Below are 19,568 nucleotides of genomic sequence, written 5' to 3'. Positions count from 1 at the left end.
TTTGTTTTCAATGAAATACATTATGAGAAATTTCTATCGCAGATTGGTTATCCATAAATACTTCAGTTCCCTTTGTCTGATTCATATGTAGATCAACAAATATTTTTCTCAACCATAACGCTTGATGCACAGTTGTTGTTGCAGCCATAAATTTTGCCTCTATAGTGGATTAAGTTGTAATTTCCTGCTTCTTTGAACACCTCAAAAACATTCCTGCGCCAAGACTGAAACAGTATCTAGGTGTGCTCTTCATGCCATTATGGATCCAGCCCAATCACTATCAGAATACCCAAGTAGTTTCAGATCTAGTTTTTTCTTAAACTTGACACCATATACTAGCACAATAATTAATGGTACCTATGATATATTTGTTTGCTGGTTTTAGATGCACCTCACTAGCATAATGCATGAACCTCGATAGTATGCTTACAACAAACAAAATATCAGGTCTTGCATATCAACCTACTGACTACACCTTTGAAGTATGTTTCCTCCACTTTCTCAGTTCCATCATTCTTGCTTAGTGTCTCTTTTTGGGTCATAGGAGTACTCATCTCCTTGCAATCTTCCATGTTGAACTTCTTGAGAATTTCCTTAGCCTATTTCTTTTGGCAAATGAAAACTTCGTCGTGTCGTGAGAGTGATATTTTCTTTTCAAAAAAACTTGGTAGGAAACTTTTCTGTTTTTTTTTTCCAGGAGAGTTAAGGACAGATTTCTTTGAGTCTTCCAACCACCACTCTTCATTCTCTATTAAATACACATCTCTACTAACGATTATATTTTCAGTTTATGGTTGGAAGACCTTATATGCCCAATAAAAATGCATGGGACAAATTTTTTATCTAGTTTATCTTATTTAACCTGAGGAACGTAGGAAAAACAGAGACAACCAAACACATTAAGGAAATTTAACAATGGTTTAAATCCATACCAAGCTACTACAAGAAAAAGGCTTTTTAGAGACCAACATTTAGGGAGAAGTTAAAAATTTGGTCCCTAAAAGTATCCTTATAGGGACGACTTTTCCTTCTCGTCTCTTTATTTTTTGTTACAGCGAAGACATTAAATCTAGTCTCTATAGTAATGAATAACTGGTCCCGAAAACATAATTTAGTGGGTCAAAAGGCATCACTCCTCACTAAATTAAAATATACTTGTCTTTCTTTTTGGGACATAGTAAAATCCCTAAACCCTAATCTGCTCACCTTCAAGTTGCCCCACATTGAATACACCTCTTCTTCTTCATCTCCATCGACTAAAGTTGCTTCTTCCAACATCACCAACCTTAAAATTCTTTGATAACACAAAATTAATAAACCAATGAAGCTAATTTCCTTCCCGTCATGAGTAACCCACCTTCAAGTGATGCTCTTTCGATTTGACAAAGAAGATTACAGGAGGGCTCTGCAACAACTGTAATAATCAAGGAAATGGGGTAATTTTCTATTTCAGTGATTTGATGATATTAGATTTATGAAATTCAATTATCAATTTCGTAGTTTTTTTTTCAGATTCCTCTTATCTCGTTTTGAATACCTAATTGAGTTCTTTTCTCATTTTGAATACTCAATTGAGTCACACTATTGGTACTTATTTTCCTTTGTATATATGTGTTGGCTGCTCAAGGGGTGTGGTCAGAGAAAGTAACAAATCATATTATATAATATATTGTGTTCTTCTTGTATTGTACTGATTGCTCTGTATGTTTGTGAATTACATAAAAATTTGTTATATATTACCCACTCTTTCAATCGAAGCTCAGTCCTAGCAGGGCTATCGTTTCTATTTTTCATACCCTCTCAAGTTTCCAAGGTTAACTGTGATAACGTGTCTGAAACCATATATTCATGATTAACTTTGTTTTTTGGTTCTTTTACTTGATATTTAAACTCAAGTTCTTCTCTTTTGATACTTTCAATAATAATGAATGCCTCTAAAAATGTGAAATATTTCTAATTCTATGAACATTCACTATTGCTATCAACCATCCCACGAAGATTTCAAAATAGTGGATGCCATCAGGAAGTTGTACATATTGATGTAGTTAGTTTTGAAAGTGAACTTCAATTGCTTGAATTCTTACTTCTTTTATCTGATTTTCAGGTATTTTCTTCGCTTGATATCCTTATGGCGATATTTAATCTACTAAATTTTGACTTTTGCTTGTTTTGTTATTATTTTTATAGTGTGCTTCAAATTCTATATGTACGATGCCGAATTAGTTCTATATGTGTTTTTTGGTTGAAAATGTACATTGTTGGCTATGAAAGTTACCTATTTTAAAGAAAAAAAACTTTTTTGGTTGGGTAATTATTTCTTCTCCAAAAGCAGTTGTCCACTCATTTTTAGGTTTCACATCAAAGGTTTGGTGAACAAGTCAATTATAGTTCTCATCTAAGGTAAAAATATTTCTCTAAATCCATTGATATTACAGTTACCAGTGCAGACTTTTGCATTCTTCAGTAGTAGTGCAGTCCTATCTAAATAACAGAGTCAAAGTTCAACTATTCTTAAATGTTGTAAAAATCCTTGGAGTAATTTCTTACTTTGTTTGCTATGTCAAGTTGTTAATAATTCGTGCTTTATAGTGTAAGATTACTTCTTTTTTCTTAGCGTTACTAGATAACTTTTGCAAAGAAATAATAAGTGCAAGAGACTTCTGACTTAAATTCTTTGTAGTTCATGGCTGATAGAATATATTGTAAGACTAACATGCATATAATTTCAGCTTTTTCTTAGGAATCTCCTTGATACACACCTTGCCTCATGGAGTTGTATATATACATCATAAAGTACACTATAGGCATGGTTAAATCAAATACATGACTGCACTTGGACCAATTTTAAAATTCAACAGAGAAATGCATCTCAATTGTAAATCTATGAAGTAGAGAAGTTTGAGGACACTACTGCTCTCATTGAAATATTTATAGGCAAGTATAACTAGTGACTACCCTTGTGTACCATTTATGCTTGATGAAGTTATACTGGGTCCTGAGGAATGCAAACTGAATGGTTAGGACTCCCCTGCTACAATGAAAACATAAGGAGCATCACCAGATTTGCTAAATGAAAAGAAAGAATCATGAAAAACTCTAGTTACCTATGGGAGAAGTATTACAAGATTTACTATATTTCGAGCTCTGTTAGACAATTTGTATGTTAAATATAGCACTCAATACAATTATCAAGCATTTTAATACAAATTTAAGGAAGGAGGTTTATGTCCATTTTGTTTCTGTTTCAGCTTTCAATCGAGTTTTCAAAATCATCCAAAACTTACCAATATCTTCTCTAGTTTGTTCTGCTGCATTTTATTTCTTTGCCTGCTGTCCAAGTCTATACTTCTGCAGAACAAAAAAAGGGGGACAAAACTGCCTAATGTATTCTCGATAGGAAAAAAATATCGATGAATAATATTGTACCTTAGAGAACTTAATGATCTTTCTTGTTGTCTTTTATTTATTTAGAAGCATCAACTTCAAAGTTTTAATTCATACTTTGGATTCTATCAGGTAAACCAACAAAGTCGCAAAAAAAAACGTATACTAGAACTTGTTCTTGACATTCTGCGAAGGTTGCAGTCATCCTCATATTAGATTAAGTTTGATATTTATCACATTACGTGTACAATAAGAAATACATTTAACATCTTACTACTTTGTTGGTCTGTTTTTTGATGTTAGGAGGGACGAATACCCATTAAATATTTGCAGTACTAGTTGATCGCGATGAGGTTCTATTGTTCTTGTGATTGACTTTGGTTTTTGAAAGCCAGGTATTCTTAATAAATTACATCTTCTGTTTCATTTACGGTGAAAGATTACTATGAAATTATTAAAGAACCTATGGATTTCAGTACAATGAGGCTAAGCTTCATGAGGGAATGTATGAAAACCTCCAAAAGTTAGAGATCTGCTTTTCCCCTAAATTGAGCCTTTAGGTTTATTTTCTTATATAGAAAATCTTTTTCTTTTCCCTTCAAGTCAAAGTGGACTTGGATGAATTCGAGGAAGCAATATCAAGTTGTGTCAGCCATTCTCTTTCTATTATAGTTATGTTGATTGTAGCAACATTTGGACCTTCAATCACATACCATGTTTGTGAAGTGCATTATCTACTAATAACACAACAATCAATCATTAATTTAAAAAGAATGTCCATACATATAATGTCTATTTAATTCTAATTACACGTAGTCAGGTTATCTATTCCTAGACTTGGTAGATGTTACTATCTTACTAGTTCTACATATGTTTTTTGTATGACTTAACAACTTAGAAAGTATATACTCTACTTTTATCATTGATATTTTGTCCATAAATTTGCAGCTACATGTTCATACATAGATGAAAGGTTATGTATTTCTTAGAGCTTTGCTTTAGAATTGAGTGCAACGTTAATTGGAAAGTTGAAATTTAGATATACTAGATTGTCTAAACTATGTTTAATTTAAGTTCTCTAGTGGAATGTTTAGTAGTTATGAGCAATATTAATTATGTCTTTGACAGGTTTAATGATTTGATGAATTTACAAGTCTCCGACCAAAAGCGAAGATGAGATTATCATTATGCCGAGACAGTTGGACAACTTTTCAAATTTCGTATAGTAAATGTAATGACTAATATTGGGCTGTAGAATGCTACATTGCTACTGATGGGATGTTAATCTGATTTTTGTAACTGCATATATATATGAAGGCATGCCATGATTGATCTTATGTCTTTATGCAGTTGAAGTTTTACATTATAAACAGTAATATTTCTACAATGTAAAACTTGTACAGACCAGATGCCTTGTCCTAATAGGTCTTTTAGGAACAGAAAATGTGGACGCTATAAATCTGTAAATACCAGAAAAAGTGGTACAAAACAACAACTTAAGGACCAGATATATGGTCCCTAAAGACGTCTTAGCGACCAGACTAAACCTGGTCCCCAAAGACATTTAGGGACCAGTAACAATAACTCGTCGCTATTGACTTTTAGCGAAGAGGTCGATAGGGACGGGAAGCGACCAGTTTTTTTGGGTTGCTATTGACTTTTTGGGACTAGAATCAGCCTTTTAGGGACCAGATTTCTCTTCGCTAATAGCTAATTTTCTTGTAGTTCGGTCTTTCACTATCTTTGTGGAAAACCTATTTTGAAGAAAAACTGATGTATTTGATGCCTCTGCCCAAAGTTTCTTTGGCAAGTTCTTCTCGTGCAACATGCATCTGGTCATCTCCATAATGTATTTGTTCCTTCTCTCAATTACTCCATTTTGTTGAGGAGTATAGGGATTAGGGAGTAGTAAGTTGATGATGAATCCCTGCTTCCTCACATAACATGTTGAACTAATGAGAAGTGTACTCCCTTCCATTATTTGTTCTTACAAACTGGATTTCAACTATTAAAGCCCCTTTTTTTTTACTAGAGGAAATTTTTGAGAAGCAAAGGCCCCACTTGTGGGATTACAATGGGGTATGTCATTGTTGTGAAGGCCTTAAATAGCAGTGAACGTGATTTGTCCAATCTAGTTCACTGCTGTTTATAAATCTTCATTTCTCAAATGAGAACCGTTTTACATTTTAAATAGAATTAGATATCATTATAAAAAAAACTGGTTGTGTCTTAAAAGATGTTGCATACAAGCATGTCACATTGCATAAAGCACAAGTACTCTTTAATTTCTCATTGCATTTATGCTTTTGGTTTTCTGCTGTGCTCTATGCTCAAGTAAGAATGTTTGAAGAACTTTATTCATATAACATTACAATTTACAGATTAATTATATATAAACTCCTGTGATTCCTGTCATTCTAGGCAAAGCAAAATATGTGGTGCTTTCTTGGTTTTGTAGTCGTCTGAATGGCTTCTAACATGTGTACCACTTCCTTCATCTCTGGCCTATTTTGTGGCTTTACATCCCAACATTTGTCCATTATATCTGACAATGGTCTTGGACAACATTTTGGTATCTCAGGCCTTCGATCCTTGTAAATTTGATGTGAGATTTTACTTGGAGAAATGTGTTCAGGGTATGGATCTAAACAAGTATACATTTCCCACAAGCAAATTGCAAAGCTGTAGACATCACACTTGTGATCATATGAGGCGTCACTCAAAACCTCAGGAGCCATATAACCCATTGTTCCACTTGTTCCAACCATCATAGGAGGATAATCTAATCCAAGTGAATAAAACTCACTTGAGAGTCCAAAATCAATTATCTTCACTCTTCCAGTACTTTTGTCAACAAGTAAATTCTCAGTTTTCACATCTCTATGAGCAATTTTGTTAGAATGAATGTAACTCAACCCTTTAGCAACATCCAATGCAAGTTGTATAATTGTATCCAAAGGCAATTTCTTCTTCATTGTATGTCTGGAAAGATAGGATTGAAGAGTACCTCCACCAACATATTCCACAACTATGCAACATCCATTTATTGGCAGTGTTGCACCTTTTTGACATTTCATTTTTATCTTTGACATGTTGTTCTTATTTATAGCTCCAATGAACTGCACAAAATTAATTAATATATTTCAGCTAATTTGCAAATAATATATTATTAGGAAATAAGAGAAATTAATTAAGTACCTTAGCGATATTGGAGTGTTGAAGATTGCACCAAGCAGAAACTTCTTGCATGAATACCTCTTCCATCAATTGCTTTTTTTCTATTGAATTCTTCTTTTCATCTCCCAAATCAAATACTTTAACTGAAATTCATCGAAATAATGTGTATTAATTAAAACTTACCAAATTTTTTACTACAGTCATTCTAACCACAATATTCAAGAAACATTGCCCTAATACATATTACTATATTCATTCTAGTTAACAATAATATTCAAGAAACGTAACCCTAATATAGTTTTAGTATAGTCACTCTAACAACAATTTTCGAAAAACACAACCCTAATGTAGTAAACTATAGTCATTCTAACAATGATATTCAAGAAACGTAACACTAAATATAGTTTTACTATAGTCCTCTAACAACAATATTCAAGAAACGTAACCCTAATATAATACTTAATTACTATAGTCATTCTAACAACAATATTCAAGAAACGTAATCTTAATATAGTAAAATAACTTGACAAACAAAGTAGGAAGTACATGCATAAACATTAATGAAAAATTAGTAAATAATTATACCTGCAACTTGTTTTCCGTTGTAAAGGCCTTTATAAACTACCCCAAAACCTCCAAGGCCAATTATTTTTTTGACAGTAAGTTTTGAAGCATCAAGTTCCCATTCTTGTTTCTTCATGTTAGCAGCTTCCACACACCAAATTTTATTCATTGTAGTATTACTTGATCTAGCTAGTATTGATTACTTTTTTCAAACAAATTTTAGTATTGATTACTCTCACAAAAATTTTGTTCATCGGCGGAAGGGACGCATATATAGTATTACTATAATTTGTTTCCTATTAGGAAATGGATTATTAATTACTATAATTTGTTTCCTATTAGAAAGGGATTATTAATTACTATAAATGCTTTGGTTTGAATTCAAATTATGATAGGATTAGTTAGTTGTGATAAGTTGTCATGAGATTAGTTATGATGAAATAAGTTATGCTAAGATTGTTTTATAATTGAGTGTTCGGAGAACAATTTATTTGATTACAAAAATATCCTTCACGAATGTGAAAAGTGATGTATAAAAATGGTTTAAAGGGATATTTTTGTCATTTACTTATTTTATTCCGAAATTACTATACTACCCAAGGGAAGGAATAACTTATCCCGATACTAATTATTACTCCCTCCGTCCACAATTAATTGTCATGGTTTCCTTTTTTAGAGTCAAACAATAAGAACTTTGACCAATATTTTACGATGTATATTTTCATCATATTGATATGCAAAAAATTGCAACTTATAGTACTTTTCGTATAGTTTTTGAATATCTATTTTTTTTTTAAAAATATCGAATTAACGTAATCTAATTTAACTTTTAAAATTAGTCAAATTGACTTTCGAAAAGCGCAACATGACAAATAAAAGTGGACAGAGGGAGTAATTCCGAGATAAGTTATCCTAAACTTGCCAACCAAATAACAAATTAAGTGACACTATAATTTAATCTGAGGACTATTTAATGTTATTAGCTTCTAGAAACTTCTATAAAGAATTTCCTAATAAACATCTATAGAATGTATAAAAGCAAATCAAAGAGTGGTTCTGAGGACTATTCGACGTTATTAGCTTCTAGAAACTTCTATAAGAATTTCCTAATAAACATTTACAGAATGTATAAAAGAAAATCAAAGAGTGGCTTGATAAAGTTGTTCTTTTTTTAAAAAAAAGGGATACATATATATTTTTCTGTGGAAAGTAAAAATTAGAAAAATCGTACTTATAATATAATGTATGACTTGTGCCTTATGACTATCATGACTCAAAATTATGAGTCGTGATGCACACCTACCACTAACTCAATAGATGAATTGTTGACTTGATAGTAGTTCTACTCCGTAACCTATTTTCTTGTAGACTTATTATTCAAATTATGGATGTGTGATATTGTGTAACAACGGAGAAAGATATAATCTATTCAAATATTGTATTCATTAAAACAATACAATACGACACAATGCAATACCATACGATATTATAAAACGATACATAACAACCATCCAAACAAAGTGTAAAGTTCTCACACCACATGTACGCATGGACCAACAAACAACTTACACAATAGAGACACAAACATATCGGGTTGGTTCGGGTTTTTCAAATATCAAATCAAACCATTTGTGTAAAAAATTTTAATTTATAAACCAAACCAAACTAATAAAATTCAAATTTTTTCGGGTTTTTCAACCTCGGGTTGGTTCGGGTTTTTCAAATACTAAACCAAACCATTGTAAATTTATAAATCAAACCAAACTAATAAACCTCAGATTTTTCAGATTTTTAGATTTTTCGGTAAAGTTTGCATACAAACATATAATTAACTTGTGCTCCAAATATTTCTTTAGTTCAACCAAAATACAATTATTTAAGGTGTTTCTTAAGAAAATACCACAAAATATGAGATGAGTACTAATGACACTAAAATATTCCATAAAAAATAAATATTGCAAAGTCATAATGAAAATGATCATAATTTAAAAGTACTAAATCATGCTAAAATAAGTTTAATAAGTATTAGTTACATTACTAAATATTTAAGGAAAATTAAAATTAGATTATGTATTTTAATTGTCTAAACCAATGCAAAAACTAAAGAACAAATATTCAATATTATTGTCATTCTTAGTGTTGAATTGATTTTCTTTTTGCATTAGTATTAATTTGATTTTGATTTAAGTTTTATTATAATTATCAACATCTATGAACTATAATCTTTATTGGACCATTTCAAATTCTAAGTTTTAAACTTGAAATAATATATTAAAAGATAAAAACTATGAAATAGTATAAGAAATATTTTAAAATTATATCAAAGTAAATATTTTTATGTATAAAATAAAATTTTAAAATTACATATATAATGTCGGGTTGATTTGGTCTTGGGTTGTTTTTTTTAGTTAAAACCAACCCAACCCAAATATAGTCGGGTTTTTTTTCCCAATACCAAACCAAGTGTCCAAGTCAAACCAAACCACTAGCCGGATTTTTTTTTTCGATTTAACTCAATTTACGATTTGGTTAGATTTTCGGTTCAATTTTGTACACCCCTAAATTACTCAAAATAGTCATGGCAACTAATCAAATAATTTTTTTTGAACCTCATGCAAATCTTCCTTCTCAACCAATCCATCTTGATAACTAATCACACCTGAATGTTTTTCAACGTTAATCACCAATAAAGTTCCTACAAAAAGTTTGGAGGAGAAAATAACATCAATTTTAGGCAAAACTATATATAAAAAAATTCAACTCTTTTAATTTATATTGTTAAATATGTTAGCCGCATCAAAGTTCATCCCTCTTTTTTTCCAGAATATCATACATGTATTTGGAAAGCTGTAATAATACACGAAGAGCGAGCAAAAATCATATACATATAGTACTATGTCTATACTCACATATCCAAAGCTTATTTACTGAATTAAAACAATAGAGCACAAATGAAAAATAATTTCATAAGTAGGCATAGATTCTACACCATCGGTCAAAGAATTAACATTATTCTATAGACTATAAGCAATATATGTATTTGAAAAAGAATTGAACTCTTTTTAATTGGAAAAATCTATCAAGAGCTCATTTTTTTGGGATTTATTTAATCCTTCAAGTTTTTTTTTCCTCTCTTTTTGTAAAACTGGAATCATATTTTCTAATTGATATATTTAAATTGAATAAATTTTAATAATAACTAAACAAGAATATATACTTATGAACTAAGAATATCAACAATAACAAATTTTCAAGAAAACTATAAAATAAAATTTGAATAATATAACATGGCTCAAGAATTTGATAAGTTGATGTAACGATATCGAAATAGTATTGCATTCCTTCTTGACTTGTTGCACTTCTTGAAATTTCGAAGAAGACACCAAAAAATAAATTTTGTTCTTTTGTAACTTGTAAGCAATAGTAACTCAATAAATTTTGTAGGAGAGAGTTCAATATTGAGAATAAAAATAATAAAATAGAGAATACATATGATGAATATAAGGTAAATAATAATATATGCTCAAATTATTAGGAGATTAATACAACATCAATAACAACATACAAATGGAATTCCACAAGTGAGGTATGATGAGGAGGATAAAATGTACACATACTTTACCACTATTTTGTAAAGGTAGAAAGACTATTTTCAAAAGATCCTAGACTCAGTTGCAACAATGTCAGATACCAAGAATAAAATATAGCTAGTCACAAGAAAAGAAAATATAAATTAGGAAATACAATTTGCCACCTAAGGAAACTATTTTAAAAAATCATATGAAAAAATTACTAGGTCAGTGGATGAGTAGAGAATTCTTTATAGCTTGATGCGTGCCAAAGATAATTTCTTTAAGAATATTTCACCCGTTGTCCTTGGGATTCAATAAGCTCTTTTAATAATATACAACTAGCACATAAACTAACAAAGATCAAAGTAATAAAAAGAAGAAAATCTAGCTCAATAGAATAAAGGAGGAATTTTTCTTGGTGCAACTCTCTTCGATAATATATATAGGGAAAAGGGCATGATATACCCCCAACTTTGCGATTTATAGTTGATATACCCCTCGTTACAGAAATGACTCATATATACCTCTGTTGTTACACAAATAACCCAAATATACTCTTTTGGTCTAACTAGAGTGAAAAATTAATTTTAAATTTAAAAATAAAATTTATCATAGATGCCCCAATTTTTTATTTGTTAATTACAGCACATTGTATATTCAATAAAACATGTAGAATGTTCGAGTTTGATGGTTCTTATTTTGTGTTTTTTTATGTTATGAAGTAGTGTTTGGTTAAATACGTCAAATTAAACGGAGGCTTCAACATAATGTTTGATGGTCACGTGTTTGATCTCCCTAAAAAAGGAATCAGATGAGATGATCACACACTTCAAACAACTTTGATTTGCAAATTTTGTTTCAAAAATAAAAAATTTCATATTCGAATTTACAGTCAAAATTAAACTGTGTGACTCTCGAAATTTGAACTGTGCCACATAAATTAGGACAAAGGTAATTGTAAGGAGAACAACACAAAATGAGATGCCGCAATTATTTTTAAAGAAAAGGATCACTACGTACAAAATCATAGCAAAAGAACAATGGATAGAATTAGATATAGAATTGAGTCAAAATCTTTTTGATATGAAGAATAAGATAATACAAATATTGATGGAAAAAAAGAATCAGATAACTTTAGATACGAAACAATTAATTCTTGACAATGATCTCATAGTCTCATTTCCATGCCTGCATTTCTTGTTTTCTACAACAACAAAAAGATATATGTAACGAAAATCTTCGAATCGAGTACATCAACAAAATTAGTTCCTACTCATTTCGCAAACTTGAAATGAATTTTTTTTTATTCTCCCTCGCTAATATTGTTGCTTTAATAATCATTGTTCTTTTGTAACTTGTAAGCAATAGTAACTCAATAAATTTTGTAGGAGAGAGTTCAATATTGAGAATAAAAATAATAAAATAGAGAATACAAATGATGAATATAAGGGAAATAATAATATATGCTCAAATAATTAGGAGATAAATACAACATCAATAACAACATACCGGTGGAATTCCTCAAGTGAGGTATGAGGAAGATAGAATGTATGCACACTTAACCACTATTTCGTAGAGGTAGAAAGACTATTTTCAAAATATCCAAAACTCAATTGCAACAATTCCAGATACCAAAAATAAAATATAGCCCAAATATACTCTTTTGATCTAACTAGAGTGAAAAATTAATTTTTTATTTATAAATAAAATTTATCATAGATGCCCTAATTTTGATTTGTTAATTGCAGCACATTGTATATTCAATAAAACATGTAGAGGTTCAAGTTTGATGGTTCTTATTTTGTGTTTTAAAAAAAAAAATGTTTTGAAGTAGTGTTTGGTTAAATACGTCAAATTAAACGGAGGCTTTCAACATAATGTTTGATGGTCAACTTAGTTAGTAATATATATTTGATTCAATTCAGATGAAAAAGTTTCTTTCTAATATATTTATATACTTCAAAATTTCATATTCAAAACTTACTGTTAATTATTTGGATATAATCTTCAAATACAAATTAATAAATAAAATTTAAATAGCCTAAAGAAAAAGGTACATATATAGAAGAACAATATATTTTGTCAAGGATATGGGACAAACAAATGGTTGTTTCTTGGTTTTGTTCTCTTAGATAAATTTGAAAAATGTTGAGTTCTGGTTGCTGAAATTTTGAGCGGAAATATGACGTTGTCATTCGACACAACTGAATTAAAAGTATGTACTAAATTATCTTGGTGTTATTTTTCTTCTCTATTTGCTGTTTTATGTGTAATTGTTAATTGTTGCATCTTTGTATATTGTTAAGTGCTTAGGTAGTTAGTACTTCCATCTTTAGTATTCTTTCAGCAATTTTTGAGTAAACAAGTTATCCATTCAATTTCTTGTGTTGAATATTACTTTTCATTGTCTATGAAGGAAGTAATATCTCATTCGAAAAATCTTCGAAGCAACAAAGTTAACAGATTTCGTTTGGCATCCAAGTGATGGAACGCGTGAAGTGTGAAGCAAGAAATTAAGAAAGCTGGCCCTACCTATAAATACCAGTGGCATAAGCCCAAAACATTGAATGAAGCTTTTGAATTGACCGATACTCATGAACGACAATATTATTTATAAGGGTCAAAGTTTAGACAGCTCACAATAGTTCTATTAATAGTTAACAACAATATTGTTGATGGATTTTAAAGTTGGAGTATACAACTTAGTAATTTTTTTGTAAAATTTTGGCCTTATTTTAATTTCTTACATATTTTAGTTGTCTTTTTTTTTTGTACCAGCAATAGTCTGAAATAATTAATGAAGAAGTGAATACGAGGTGCAAGCAAAGAGCTAAAAAAATAGAATTGAAGCTATAAAACTTACAATAGAAAAAAAATGCCAATATATGATTCTTGAATAGAGATGTGATTTTAAAAAATATATGTACAACAGAAACATGATCTATCAAATTAGTATTCCCTGTTAAGTTGGAATAAGGCAGAATTTCTAACAAAACTTTCTACCTCTTGCTTTCATAGAAAAAAAAATTTAGGAGATGAAATCCCAATTACATTACTGCAGGCCAAAATTGGATTTGAAAGAGCAAACCAGAGGATTTGCCATCTTTCTTATTAAATAATGAAAAATCAATTGATCAGGAAAGGTCTTGTTCATGGTGGTAAGCGAGGGAGAATATCATTAAGAAAATAAAAGTGTGTTTTCTCTAATAGTTTAAATTTTTAGATAATCATATCACACCGTTCAACACAATATTAGAGTAAACAAAGATCTTGAGATTAAATCTTACTACCACGCTCATTCATATGAGATGATCACACACTTCAAACAACCTTGATATGTAAATTTTGTTTCAAAAAATTAAAAAATTTCATACCCGAATTCACAATCAAAATTAAACTGTTTGACTCTCGAAATTCGAACTATGCCACATAAATGAAGACAAAAGTAATTGTAAGGAGAACAACACAAAAAGAGATGCTGGCAATTATTTTTAAAAAGAAAAGGATCACTACGTACAAAATCATAGCAAAAGAACAATGGATAGAATTAGATATAGAATTGAGTCAAAATCTTTTTGATATGACGAATAAGATAGTACAAATATTGATGGAAAAAAAAGAATCAGATAACTTTAGATACGAAACAATTAATTTATTACTTTTAGGGGAAAAAAAAGAACTCTAGAAGAACCATTCAAACTAATTTTACAAAGTTGTCAAGAAAAAAAACAATTTCTTGACAATGATCTCATAGTCTCATTTCCAGCCTGCATTTCTTGTTTTCTACAACAACAAAAAGATATATATAGCGAAAATCTTCGAATAGAGTACATTAACAAAATTAGATCCTACTCATTTCGCAAACTTGAAATGAAATTTTTTTTATTCTCCCTCGCTAATATTGTTGCTTTAATAATCATTGCTTCATCTGCTCCTGTTTCTGCTCATTTTTACAATAACGTTTCGACAATTCCTCGTTCTTTAATTCCTAGTAATTCTACCTGGAACCGTTTCAACAAGTCCTTGGGTTGCCGCGTTGGCCAAACAATCAAAGGGTTAGCTAAAATCAAACAGTATTTTCAACATTTTGGGTATATTGATAATTCTTTGAGCAATGACTTCACAGATGAATTTGATCAACTTCTTTTTTCAGCTCTCAAAACTTATCAATTGAACTTTAATCTTAACATAACTGGAGAATTCGACATACTCACTCTTCAACATATGGTAAAACCAAGATGCGGAAATCCAGATATAGTAAATGGCACTACTCATATGAACTCAGGCAAGTCTTCAACGGATCATACGGCGGCTCATTTCTCGTTTTTCGAAGGCCAGCCACGTTGGCCTTCGAGTAAGAGTAAATTAAAGTATGCATTTCTACCGGAGAATCAGTTGACGGATTCTGTTAAGGCTAGGTGGTTTTGAGGAGGGCGTTTGATAAATGGTCGAAAGTAACTCCGTTAACTTTTAAAGAGACGAATTCTTATAGATTGGCGGATATTCGGATCGGGTTTTTTGTTAGAGACCATGGAGATGATAACCTGTTTGATGGGCCCATGATGATTTTGGCTCACGCGTTTGCACCGCCTACAGGGTTTTTCCACTTAGACGGCGAGGAGAATTGGGTGGTTGACAGCGAGTATTTGAAAGAAGGGACGGTGGATCTTGAATCGGTTGAGGTTCATGAAATCGGACATTTATTGGGTTTGGATCATTCGTCCGAAAAAGAAGCAATTATGTTTCCGACACTTGAAGATGGAACCAAGAAAGTGGAGTTGTCAAGAGATGATATTGAAGGGGTACAAATGTTATATGGGTCAAACCCGAATTATAATGGGTCAAGTACTGTTTACCCCACCGTGAAGAGAATGATATAAGTGGATATTCCACTTTTGGTTCATTGTGCCCACATTGGATTATTGGATTTTTCTTAGCATTGGTGCTTTCAATTTTGCTATAGTTAGTGTGTATTAATATCTTAATCGTATGATTTGATTATTTTTGTAATATCTTGTGGAGACACCCAATTTACTTGAAAATTGGTGATTTCGAAATTTTGATCCTCGGTTGATTCATGTGCAAGTTTTGGCTATGTAGCATGCAGGTTCAAAGTTCTAGATCACCCACCTTCAAGACTATTTTTGTATGATTATGTTTAACTAAGTTGACTCTGAATCAACGTATAATTAAGAGAGCAGATATACAAATGTATGGTTTGGGGTTTAATTTGAATAAAATTCTGCGAGCTTAGGCTGATCGAACCATAAGAGCGGCTCCCCTCCAGTATACGTTTGGTCCAGTTTGTCCAGTGCATTCTTAATCTAATTACACATGTTAATTTTTATATCTAAGGGTCATTATCTGTTTATTCAAAATAACTCGNGTTTTTCCACTTAGATGGCGAGGAGAATTGGGTGGTTGACAACGAGTATTTGAAAGAAGGGACGGTGGATCTTGAATCGGTTGCGGTTCATGAAATCGGACATTTATTGGGTTTGGATCATTCGTCCGAAAAAAAAGCAATTATGTTTCCGACACTTGAAGATGGAACCAGGAAAGTGGAGTTGTCAAGAGATGATATTGAAGGGGTACAAATGTTATACGGGTTAAACCCGAATTATAATGGGTCAAGTACTGTTTACCCCCACCGTCAAGAGAATGATATAAGTGGATACTCCACTTCTGGTTCATTGTGCCCACATTGGATTATTGGATTTTTCTTAGCATTGGTGCTTTCAATTTTGCTATAGTTAGTGTGTATTATTATCTTAATCGTATGATTTGACTATTTTTGTAATTTTGTGGAGACAACCAATTTGCTTGAAAATTGGTGATTTTGAAATTTTGATCCTCGGTTGATCCATGCGCAAGTTTTGGCTATGTAGCATGCAGGTTCAAAAGTTCTAGATCACCCACCTTCAAGACTATTTTGTATGATTATGTTTAACTAAGTTGACTCTGAATCAACGTATAATTAAGAGAGCAGATATACAAATGTATGATTTGGGGTTTAATTTGAATAAAATTCCGCGAGCTTAGGCTGATCGAACCATAAGAGCGGCTCCCCTCCAGTATACGTTTGGTCCAGTTTGTCCAGTGCATTCTTAATCTAATTACACATGTTAATTTTTATAACTAAGGGTCATTATCTGTTTATTCAAAATAACTCGCTCCTAAACCATGGTTAAACTAATTAAGAGATCTGAATCAAATCAATATGGCAAGATAGTGTGGGAATTTATTTTCGGTTGGAAAAATTATTGCTGGGAATTTCCTTTAGGCTGAGAAACGGACAATGAATTATTGGGAAACGATGTCGAAAAAGATAATTGTTGGGACTAGTTGCTACAACAATATATAAAACAATGTCGTACTCTCTCCGTCCCAAATACTTATCAAATTTCATTTTTAAAAGTCAATTTGATTAATTTTTGGAGAATTAAATATTTTAAAATTAGAATTTATATATTCCCCACTATACAAAAAGTACTATAAGTTATACTTTTTACATCTCAATATGATAAAAAAAAAAATTACATCTTAAAACACTAGTTAAAGTTCATATTGTTTGACACTCGAAAAACAAAAAACTAACCAATACTGACAAGTATTTTAAGACGAAAAAAGTATTTAACTTGAATGAACTTGAAATTTGGGATGAGAGTTTATCAATTTTTGAAGATTTGACTTGAACAATAAATTTAATTAAAAGAAACAAGACATGAAAATAATAATAAGAATTTAAAAAGATAATTGGTTACATAAGAAAAGGAAAAAAGCAAACTGATCCAACAAATTTTTTACCTACATATATGCTGCAAATAAGGAAAATAAAATACAAAACTAAAATGGTATTGACTGTATATTCTTTATTAGTTTAACCACGATTAAGATATTTTGATCTTACAAATTTTGACCCTTAAAAATAAAAGTTAACACGTGTAATTAGATTAAGAGTGCACCGGACAAACATGATAAAATGTATACGGGAGGGGAGCCGCTTCCATAATTTTTTACTATAGGTAAGAGGAGAAGCGTTTGATCTTTGAATATGTCAATAATGTCAGACTAGAAATTTGATCTACACATGTTATTATTCATACCTTTCTAATTAATTGATGATTGCCCTTATTCATTCTTCTCCTTTGTTAGAAAAAGTATGACAATATCAACCGTTTCTTTTTAAAAAAAAACAAATGTTCGAGGCTTAAAGCCTCTTTTATTTCCAAATCAATTTTGTACACAACCTGGCCCAATAAAGAGACCTGGCCCATTAAAGGAAATAAACAAAACAAAATAAAAGAAAAGCTAAAGAGAAAAGGAAATATCGAGAAGTGTGAAATTGTTGAGAAACAACACTTCCCTAAAAATGTCATCGGAGGAAGATAAAGAGGTGGCGGCCGCAATCGTTGTCATCTTCGACCAATTCAACTTCTCCACAACGCTTTGCTACCTCAAATAAACAAAGAATCTCACCTTGAACCATTCGTAGATATAAGCTTCATGGGGCGATGTTGCTTCAGCTTCATCTTCCAAGCTAAGTATTTCTATCCTTACTGAACCTTCATCTTCACTGTCTTGAAATACTTAGATCTAGTCTTATAAGTTAAATTTCTTGCATAGAATATTACTCATGTATATGTTCGCTGCAAAGATCGATCTTCTTGATCTCAGAAGCTTAGGATCGGGATGATACAAAAGAAACCTTAGGTAAAATTGATTTTCCATTCATAGATCTAAACTCGATGGATTAAAATCCAAAAAAAATTAATACCACAACAAAAACTCAAATCCACAAAAAGATAACTAATTTTAATTTTTGTGAGGTTATGTTAAGATCTGGTACTCCTCCGCCCGCCTATTTGAACAAACAAAAACTTTAGTTCATCAATTTGTTCAGTCCCCAAGCAAAATCTTGGCGTGACTTACTACAGAACGGAAGGCTAAACACTTATGCAGAAGCTTTAAAAGTGATAAACATTCACACCTTTGAACATGCTTTATGAAAAGTTTGAAATATAAGTATGAATTATCATAGTAATAGTTTTTAAAATATATGAATATCAAAGACTTATCTAACTCGCTATCATGTCTTTGAAGCCTCTATTGAACTAAGATAGATGTCGGGACAAGGCCCACAACTACCTGAATAATAAATTAGAATGTCTACTAAATAATGAAATCAATAACAGAATTGGAGCTCGTCGAAATCAAGGAGGTCTCACCAAAGGTTGATGGAAATGATCTCAATGAGCGTTTGTTGTCGATCCTGAGTTCATGTATCCGCATCATTAAAAGATGCAACACCGAATGACGTAAGTAAATGAAATGTACGCTATGTAAATAGCTCAATGAAACAATGGTTAGACTGAACATACATAACTGAGGAACAACTCGGAGAAATACTGAAAATTAGATAACTATAAAGTAACAATAATATTAAATGCTAAAATAATAAACTTTACTTTTTTGGAGAGTTTCTCTAACTAACAACTATCACTATGAGCCTCGTGATGATACAACATCTTGTTCAAGTTGCCAGAGCCATCCTATACTTTATCAGGGTAAAGGACAAACTGAACTAATGGATCCAACATCTAGACCCTTACCAGGGGCTTGGTGCTCAATACTACCCCCAAATCTTTCAGTTCTATCTAACTATATCAATGAAAAACTCATTCTCAATCCAGAATTTAAGAAATCTAAAAGGTTTCTTATGCCTTTCCCCTCTTGCTTAAAAAGTTGAGAACATAGGACAATGATCTCAATTAGTTCTTACTAAATTTTCCACTTCCATGTGATCAAACCATCCTTGCAACCCCTGATTAGTGAGCACTCTATCATGCCTTCCAAATATGCAATCATTCT

General features: G+C 31.2%; 1 protein-coding gene, 1 long non-coding RNA gene and 1 pseudogene across 2 annotated transcripts; 2 read left to right on the top strand and 1 right to left on the bottom strand.

Annotated features, from left to right (window-relative positions):
* Positions 1 to 1,115: 1,115 nt before the first annotated feature.
* On the top strand, positions 1,116 to 4,710 carry LOC125867655 (uncharacterized). The gene is made up of 4 exons (XR_007446660.1): positions 1,116 to 1,436; positions 2,351 to 2,400; positions 3,688 to 3,779; positions 4,513 to 4,710. It is a non-coding gene; the product is annotated as an uncharacterized LOC125867655 (long non-coding RNA).
* A 1,009-nt stretch (positions 4,711 to 5,719) lies between these two features.
* LOC125867654 (serine/threonine-protein kinase STY13-like) lies at positions 5,720 to 6,476 on the bottom strand. Its single transcript, XM_049548212.1, has one exon. It carries the CDS (start codon positions 6,474 to 6,476, stop codon positions 5,802 to 5,804), a length of 675 nt encoding a protein of 224 aa, XP_049404169.1. The 3' UTR covers positions 5,720 to 5,801.
* An 8,091-nt stretch (positions 6,477 to 14,567) lies between these two features.
* LOC125867653 (metalloendoproteinase 3-MMP-like) lies at positions 14,568 to 15,660 on the top strand (annotated as a pseudogene).
* The last annotated feature ends 3,908 nt before the right edge of the window (positions 15,661 to 19,568 follow it).

This window comes from Solanum stenotomum, chromosome 6 (genome assembly GCF_019186545.1).
Source record: "Solanum stenotomum isolate F172 chromosome 6, ASM1918654v1, whole genome shotgun sequence".
Lineage (NCBI taxonomy): Eukaryota > Viridiplantae > Streptophyta > Magnoliopsida > Solanales > Solanaceae > Solanum > Solanum stenotomum.
This window is presented reverse-complemented; position numbering and strand designations above follow the sequence as displayed.